The sequence below is a fragment of the Branchiostoma belcheri genome, unplaced genomic scaffold, assembly GCF_001625305.1.
Source record: "Branchiostoma belcheri isolate BF01 breed outbred unplaced genomic scaffold, Haploidv18h27 scaffold54, whole genome shotgun sequence".
In the NCBI taxonomy this organism is placed as follows: domain Eukaryota; kingdom Metazoa; phylum Chordata; class Leptocardii; order Amphioxiformes; family Branchiostomatidae; genus Branchiostoma; species Branchiostoma belcheri.
In genome coordinates, this window is record NW_017804176.1 from 406,823 (window position 1) to 416,155 (window position 9,333).

At 43.5% G+C, this 9,333-nt stretch overlaps 1 protein-coding gene across 1 annotated transcript in view; it reads right to left on the bottom strand.

Annotated features, from left to right (window-relative positions):
- Positions 1 to 2,025: 2,025 nt before the first annotated feature.
- Positions 2,026 to 9,333, bottom strand: part of LOC109481064 — an 11,931-nt gene continuing 4,623 nt past the window's right edge. Inside the window, exons 8-13 of the mRNA XM_019783536.1 lie at positions 7,905 to 8,075; positions 3,761 to 3,955; positions 3,453 to 3,564; positions 2,992 to 3,173; positions 2,676 to 2,754; positions 2,026 to 2,370 (exon numbers count right to left, since the gene is read on the bottom strand). Coding sequence (XP_019639095.1) covers positions 2,102 to 2,370; positions 2,676 to 2,754; positions 2,992 to 3,173; positions 3,453 to 3,564; positions 3,761 to 3,955; positions 7,905 to 8,075 — 1,008 coding nt within the window. The 3' untranslated portion in view covers positions 2,026 to 2,101. The remainder of the gene's footprint in view (positions 2,371 to 2,675; positions 2,755 to 2,991; positions 3,174 to 3,452; positions 3,565 to 3,760; positions 3,956 to 7,904; positions 8,076 to 9,333) is intronic.

Here is a 9,333-nt window from a genome sequence, read left to right on the forward strand (position 1 = left end):
GTAGGCTCCAGGGGCGTCATTCACACCAAAGTGGATGCAAATGGGACATGAAACATTTTCTTTGTGTTGTCAACCAATGTCGCCGACCAACAACAACTACAGAAACTCACCCTTACGAGCATAAGAGAGGAAGAAGTTTTTGGACATACGTCATCTTGAATCTTGAACATGGTCCGTCCAGAAAAACCTTCAGTTGTGTGAGATTAAAAGATTAAAATGGTGGGAGATCCAACACATTTCTCACCTAACACCTCGAGAACATCGTGAGGGGGGGGGGCAAAAGACATCTTTTAGTCCTGCTTTTAGACTCGGAAGTGGAAATAGCAGTGCATGCTTCAAAAATTGTTGAATAAAAAGCGAAGTATCTATATACTGTCTATGAAGCTGGTATGAGGAGAGTGATTTTGGCTGTTTTCTACATTTTTCTGTATTTGACTACGTGAGTGCTGAGCTTGAGCACCAGATTACACGTATTGATGTGAAGAATTTTGTACGTATCGATATTGCGTGACGTGGTATCGGTATATTTTCGGTGCTGTTGTCAAATAATGAAGGCAGCTTTCTACATGTGATCGCAGCCTGAGTTTGACATGATGGACAACACACAGGACACTTCTTTCTAGCCAGTCTTGATTGACTATTGAAGAATCTCGAGGCAAAAGTTACTGCCAATTGAATTAAATCCTTAATAACACAGTATAGAAAAGAAAGATTATATTGATACAGTTGTAGATAATTACCTGTAGATGTGGCCTAATGGGCCACTGCATGGAATAAAACGTTAGACTAAGTCCAAAATTTGAATTGATTAGAGATCACATTATACATTCCCGTAAAAAATAGAAGAACTTTTCGTATGTCACCTCTACATTCAGAGGAGTTGATCAAATGTTTTCAATCAAGGCTGACGATACCAGATACTACCGTTATTCCGCTGGAAAAAATGTATATCTCAAGAAATCAGCAGATTATTGTTAGATGGTCTTGATGTCTATTGTCTCTACGGGGTGTAGCGCACGTGCGGCAAACTGCTAGTGAATGTGTACATATACGAAGACGTTTTAACTGACACTAAGGTAAGAAGAAGAAGAAGACATCTCCTTTGAACATCTTTATATGGAGTATGAAGAACTCACATGCCGATATAATGATACACAGTTCTAATACGTGTTGTAAGATAGAAATCAGCGTTTCTTTACTTAATGTACAGTGTCACCTGTGGTGAAAGAATGTCTCTCAATATCAGCAAATTGGAAAATGGTATGCTCATTTTGAATGTCACATGATGTGTGAAGTATAAGGATTTTGTCAATGCAGCTTGTAAGCGATGCCTTTTACCCCGCACTTTAAGGTCTTTTAGTGAGCGCGAAGCACGACTGTGATCAAATTGTAGCTTTAAATATTGATAGTCTATAGCAAATGTTCTACAAAACCTCTGTAATGTGCTTCGATATAGTGTAAAAGATAAACACGTTCACAATGATTACATTTAGTTAGGGCTTACTGGATAGGATAATTTTGGCCAATTGCAAAATGTTTCTTTCATTTTATGGTGCAAAATCATTTGATATTAACTTAGACAAGACAAGATAGATAAAATTCCCTACATGGAATCTAATAGTATCTGCATTGCATTTTGTTATTGTAGTGTGTACATTAAAACAAGTTCAAACTGTAATTGTATGCAGGTATGGGCCGTGTCAATGTAATTCCCTTGACACCTTTGGTGTGATGTTTTCCATGGTGCATATTGTATTGACTTTTCAATGGAATAAATCGTGTCTAGGTATACAACAGTCTGATTTGTTTAGAGATCTATGACACATTGTAGGTGCTACACATTTTATTCCACAAATGTAGTGGTAGTAACACTAGTTGTCAGCGCGATTCTAATAAGACAGTTCCGCAACTCCAGAACATACCAATGGTCGTGTGATCGGATTCTACACACAGAATTGATATGTCGTTGCAGAATGCCCGTTTACTTAGGAAAATGAATGAACGTGCAAAAGCGTGCATTTTATCCCATTGATGGCGTGCAATAGAATATTTTTTGCAGTAAACCATCAATCTTCAGGTTGGAAGAAAGCAGTTAGGTTTGTTACAAAAGCTTGACGACTTTTTCGGTGTTGAGATTGTGGAGCTTCTTGTCGGTCCCGTAGGCGAAGTGCTGACTCATGTCGGGGGAATACTTGCTGGCGGGCGGAGTTCGGCCCAGGGACTCGGCCAGGGTCCGGGTGAAGTGCGAGGCGTTCCCACAGCACAGCCCCACGTACTGCAGCCCCAACTCCCGGCAGCGCTGGCCGAACTCTGCGATCATGGTGCGGCTGCACAGGAACGCGTCAAGGTCCACGGGAAAGGCTCGGGAACCTGTCCAAAGGGGAGGACAAATAAACGTGAAACATGCAGAATGACACCATCAGGTATTGGGCAGAGTAAGAATCAAACGTCCAAAAGCTATATGGGGTGACTGGGTCGGTCACAATATAGGAATGTACATGTAGGGCTGGACATCTGCCGAGTCTGGTTCAGTCTGTGTGACATTGTAGTACAGCATTCAGTCCTGCAGATTAGTTTTCCTATCATACATGTACGTAGAACAAAAGAAATTACTATACATCGAAAATAGCAAATTCAGATTTGCTATCAAAACATACCAATGCAAGTTGGCAAACCTTTGTAGTTAGTGAAGGACTGCATGGTCGGGTGTTCTTCGTCAGTCCGGTAAAGCACAGGCAGAGCGGCGACCGGTACCTGTAGACACAAACAAGATCACATCATGGATCAGTTAGCCTTAATCTTACCACATAATACAGGGAAAAATCAAGCAACTGGATAAATTTTCTGAAGATACAGACGCTTCAATCATCATCCACTTTCATTTTACGTAAATAAGTTACTGATGATGTGTGATTTTCATCAACGTAAGTAACGATATAGTTTAAGTAAAGAATCATACCCATAGAGTGCAGAGGACCTCAAAGTGTTTACCTTGATTTGTCCCTTGACTTTCTCCACCAGTGGAAGAGTAGTAAAAGGTCCCCGGGCGCAGTTGAACCCCACCACGGCAGCGCCGGCCTTCTCCAACGCCTTCATGGCATCGACTATGGAGTTCCCGTCCGCCACATGGTCTGCGTCCCGGTGTATCACCATGGTCACCACCGCTGGAAGCCCTTCAAGAGATGACCGTAAAGATGATAGATGTAAAAACACCTATTATAACCACTAGTCCCTACTAGTAAATTCCTAATGAGCCTAATTTTTGCCTAATTACAGGCCAGATTTAACATCAGGATCTCTTTAAAACAAGTGGATATTCTGATAAACGTTTCGATGGAGATGGAGAGCAGTTTAATCGTTCCACAAATTTTAGATAATTTCATCCAAAAGTTGATAATCCCAACACTAGTGCTTTTCAGAAGTTATCACCATCACCACAATCGGAAACGTACCCTTTCCGTACTCTTTGATACACTCCAGGGCTAGCATGGCTTCTCCGAGAAATCCGTAGGTCTCTCCAACAATGAAGTCTGCGCCCTCTTCCACAGCCCACTCTATCTGTTCCTGTGGTCAAGAGTATTACAAAAGTATAGTACAAAGGATTATCGTCCGGTTTGTTTCTGACAGCAGCTTTTATCTTTGAAAAGAGGCCATAGAAGAATGGAAGACGAAGACATGATCAACACGATATCCTCTGACTCATACGTCTTCCAGAAAAGCTTCACATCTAAAGTAATGATCATACATCTACACAGTGTACCTTGAAAATCTGACGACTTTGTTCGTGCGTTTCTGGCTTGTCCGGATCGTAGCAGGTGGTGTTGCTGATGTTTCCCGCCATCAGTGTGCCGGTCTCGTCTGCCACCTCCCGGGCCAGCTTCAGGGCGGTCCGGTTCATGGTCTCCAGGTCAGCCTCCCGTCCGATAACCCGCAGCTTCTCACGGTGTACATAGTACTAGAAGCAAAATAAAAGTAGGGTCCAGATAAAGGAACGGATCCTCCTAGTACAGGACATCCATCTAGATATCACCATGTCGCGATGATTCAAGGCAGCTGAGCACATGTATAATAAATAGCTTCTTTGTAGCTTTCAAAGACTTGTCTTGGTTGTGGATTGTTTTTTTCCAGCAATTGTACACTTTTTACTTGAAATTCAAAATACTTGGTGAATTAATATATAAGCGGAAGAGGTTGCTTAGTGCTCAGAATAGAATGAATGCCAGAACTACATCACTATCACCAATTGTACTATTTTACTTGACATTCTGAAAATGTGCTGTTAGGGAAGCTTTTTTCCATAATTGCGCAATTTTTGCTTGAATTGACTGGAAGAAATTGCTTAGTGCAGAATACCGTGAATGCCAGCACTACGTCACTTCCGGCGTGTACAAACTCCCGGTACATCCCCTTCACCAGCTCAGGATGTTCCACCACCACTTCCGGTACGAACGCTCCGGCCTTCAGGTAACCGCGTCGCTCGAACTCGAACAGATATCCCTCCGCGCAGATGACGGTCTCGCCAGCCTTCAAACGTTCAAGCAAACCTGAGCCAAATGAATACAAATGTTAACTTACCAATCAAGTACATAGTGTACATAGTGGCATTTGTGCAATCTTGAAATTATTTATACCTATACAAAAAATCTTCATGTCTTTGCCAATATATTGTTTTAACTTAAAAGTAATTTTTATAAAATAGAAATGAATATCTGTGTCACACGCTCACTATCTAGCTGTTCACCGTCTTGGTCATAGAGTATGTAGATAATAGCAGATCACTTTGAGGCTAAGATTGTTTTTAAGCAGTACCAACTTTAACATTGTAGACTTTGTACTCGGAGCACTCGTTAAGGTCAGCAGTAAACTCTTGAACGGAGAAATCGCATCTCGTACCAGGCACGACGTCAGATATGGATATCTAACACCGTGCCTGGTACGAGTTGCGGAGACCAAAGGTTCTCTCTGCAGCAGGGTTACATGTTTCGTGTCTCGTGTTCCCCGTCTACATTTGTTTGAATCACGCGGAGCCCTGAGTATGTTTATTCATGTAAATACCTACTTTGAGCGACGTGTTCCGAGAGTGTAGTCAACGTTAATCCTGGGTCATGCATAGTAACATTAGCGTGTCTTAATGTAAAACGGACACAAAACGTACTTGTATATGTTCGACAATGTCTTCAGCAGTAGCCTGGGTTCCAAACCCATAGCACACTAGACACAAAGTATCTCAGTGACCCTGGCTCACTGAGATACTTTGTGTCCAGTATGCTATGGGTCTGGAATCCAGGCTACTTCAGCAGCCACTTTGGCCTAAGACACGAGAAAACGATATTTTCTATTTTAAAAAATACACTCTGAAAAAAAAAGGTGATACCGTTTCAGGTCAAGGCCAGGCTAACATGGAATTTGCCTAATATCTACTGACTTACCTCGTGGTTTCGCCGCCATTTCTAAAGATGTTAGTTGTAGGGCCTCAACTTCAACCTGTTCGGTGCAACAATTCTGTACGTGAAATGGTGCGATGACCCATGACCTACGCTAAGTTAACTTCAGGCTTTCTCATTTCTAAGTTCAGGGGTGGCAAGTGCTTTTCCTTTCTACGTGTAAAACTCTAATCCCTCCCCGAACCGTATACAGCTAGCCATACACATACAGATTTATGTTTTTGAACTCTGGGTTTCTAAAGGCTAAGCATACTCTTCAATTTTTATCCCCCCCCCCTTTTTTTAGTTAATTCTGCCCCGCCCCCAGATCGTTTCAGGTGCGTTACCTTTGGATGAACTTTCACCGTTAGACTTAGGTCAGCTGTGAATGAGCAGTACTCTGGAGAGGGGCTAAAATTTATTATCCGTAATGATTAATCAGATAATTGTGACTGTACAGGTTATTCGTTGTTTGGCTTGTTTGTTTGTTTGTCTGTCTGTTTGTTTGTTTGTTTGTTTGTTTGTTTTGATACCTTTATTTTTCAGTAATAGCGTATGAGGGACAGATATAGCTGACACAAAGATAAGCATGGATACATGGATATAACTACATATTTTATGAGGAACTGCTTTCATTCTTCCCGTCAAATGATAAAACTTTCATCACATATACATGCAGAGCCTGACCGAGAGCAGTAGTAGTAAAGCTGTACTTCAGAGACTCTAGGCAATCAGTTTACGGTTACAAGAGCTTGACGACTTTCTCTGTGTTGAGATTGTGGAGCTTCTTGTCGGTCCCGTAGGCGAAGTGCTGACTCATGTCGGGGGAATACTTGCTGGCGGGCGGAGTTCGGCCCAGGGACTCGGCCAGGGTCCGGGTGAAGTGCGAGGCGTTCCCACAGCACAGCCCCACGTACTGCAGCCCCAGCTCCCGGCAGCGCTGGCCGAACTCTGCGATCATGGTGCGGCTGCACAGGAACGCGTCAAGGTCCACCGGAAAGGCTCGGGAACCTAGGAAAGGCATACAATTAGAATAGTACATCAAAACAGGCGCCGGCAGAACGATATCAGAACGACCTGTCGTCTACCCAATATCAATAGCATCGGAGTTGTTATTAGCAAGTAGCTCCTAGTTTTAAACGTGATATTATCAGATGTCATTGTTTTTTCTAACACGGTACTGTCACGAGTTGACTAACCTTTGTAGTTAGTGAAGGACTGCATGGTCGGGTACTGTTCATCAGTCCGGTACAGCACAGGCAGAGCGGCAATCGGCACCTGTCAGCACAACACAAGGACATCAGGCCATGATATCCATCCTTTAATGCCAACCTGCCTGCTGAAGCTACTACGGTAACGTTACTAAGATAAGATATTTCCACAGTTTTCGGCTAAATGGTGATAGCCAGAGGCGTAGGTAGCCTACAGAGTGCATACCTTGACTTGTCCCTTGACTTTCTCCACCAGTGGAAGAGTAGTAAAAGGTCCCCGGGCGCAGTTGAACCCCACCACGGCAGCGCCGGCCTTCTCCAACGCCTTCATGGCGTCCGCTATGGAGTGCCCGTCCGCCATATGTTCCGAGTCCCGGTGTACGGAAACGGTCACCACGGCTGGGAGTCCTTCGAAATAAAATAGCAACTCTCGCTATCACCACGTGAAAGAAACTATAAAAGCGTTCGCACAACACTTTAGTCAACATTCAGTAGAGTAAAGTCACAGGCCAATATTCCAAATTTGTACCCTCATTGAAGTAAATTGTACCCTCTTTGAAGATAGATGAGTAGCGAGGGCAATATTTTCACAACGCCGTGGCGGTAGGTGTTTGAGTACAGTTTAACCTCATTGTAATAAGAAATTTACCTTTTCCATACTCTTTTATACAGTCCAAAGCCAGCAAAGCTTCCCCCAGCATAGAGTAGGTCTCCCCTACTATGAAGTCTGCACCTTCCTCCACAGCCCATTCTATCTGTTCCTGTGGATTCGACAGATAGATGCCAAAACGTAAGTTGCCTCTTCGTGGCAATGATAGTGAAAACGCTATCATTATTACCAAAGAGCTTTGCGGCAATTCAATCTCGGTCTACCTTGAAAATTTGCCGACATTCGTCGAGCGTTTCGGGCTTGTCCGGATCGTAGCAGGTGGTGTTGCTGATGTTTCCCGCCATCAGTGTGCCGGTCTCGTCTGCCACCTCCCGGGCCAGCTTCAGGGCGGTCCGGTTCATGGTCTCCAGGTCAGCCTCCCGTCCGATAACCCGCAGCTTCTCACGGTGTCCGTAGTACTAAAAGAAAAATAAAGCTGGATTGAGAGAATGGAATGGATCCGGATAGTACAAGACATCCATCTAGATGCCACCATGTCGCGATAAATCAATGCAGCTGAGAATGCTTTCAAAAACTGTTTGAAATTCGTAACTTCGTAATTTTTGCTTGACTTGAATGGAAAAGAATGCTCAGTGCGGAATACGATTGTTTCCACTTTACCGTGAATGCCAACACTACGTCACTTCCGGCGTGTACAAACTCCCGGTACATCCCCTTCACCAGCTCCGGATGTTCCACCACCACTTCCGGTACGAATGCTCCGGCCTTCAGGTAACCACGTCGCTCGAACTCGAACAGATATCCCTCCGCGCAGATGACGGTCTCGCCAGCCTTTAGACGCTCAAGCAAACCTGTACCACAGGGCAAATGGCACAGGTTTTATTCACCGATTACATACTTAGTGAACGTTCATGCAGTGGCTTTTGAAACTTTTATACATCCACCTTCGAATAGTTTTGCAAATAGCTTTACTTGCATTTCACGCTTGATGAAAGCAAAGAAACTTTGAGTAAGTTCGTGACTTATTTCAATTTCACCCTGAGAAAAGTTCCCTGTGGTTAGTGGTAGTGTCGGTACGTATCATTGTTTGACTGGACTCTGTTCATGTTGACCCATGTCCCCGCCTACTGTACGTAACTTGTGCTGATTGTACTTTGTGATCCCTCACGGTGGCAGGTATGTGGGTCAAGCTTAGGTGACTCCATGGCATGGGGAGTTTTCCTGGTATAACCAACGCACAAAACAGTGCATCTGCGTCCCTGAATACTTTCATCAGGTTGGTAAGTCACTGAGTACAGAGACTTTTTTTCACAACCAAGTCTTCTATTCTGCCGACGTTTCGGTGACCGTCTGTCACCTTCCTCAGAATTACCGTCGGATGAATAAAAGACTTGGCTGTGAAAAAAAAGAGTCTCTTTACTCAGTGCATCTGCGTTCTTCAAAAATGTTGTGGGAAGTTAGCCTCACATCAGACACGGGAATATCATGAAACAAACACGGTCGCTTTTGTCAGGTCAAGGTTTTTGGAAAAAAAGACCTTTTGACATCTGTCATGTCACATCTCACACAAGTAATTTACAAATTACAGTACCAAGGAAAGTTCTTACCACGTGGTTTCGCCGCCATTTTAGAAGAGTTGGTTATACGTAGAGCTTTAACTGCAACCTGTTGTGTACTATCAAGTCTCTGTGCAAATGGTGAGATGATTGGGCTATTCCATTCATGAATTTAGGGGAGGCTACTCGTCGGCTATATTATTCGCTGTTCCCAGTCTACTTCATACATCTTATTCAATACTTACGTCTTCCAAAACGTTAACACACAGTCATTCTAGCGGCAAATTAGACCTCGACAACTTCAATATTGCCATCGAAGACCAGCCCCCATTTTCGTTAGAACCCCCTCTAGCGTTTCAGCGACTCTACTTTTAATAGGTCACTAACCTAGAGACCGAAACAATGTTTGTGATGTAATAACTACCTCGGTCACCAACCTAGGAAGAGAAAAAAAATGCGTGGGATGTAATGTTTATGTAAGCAACGTTACATCATTCCAACTTAAAGGAGTACTAACCTCTAGAAGAAAGTGC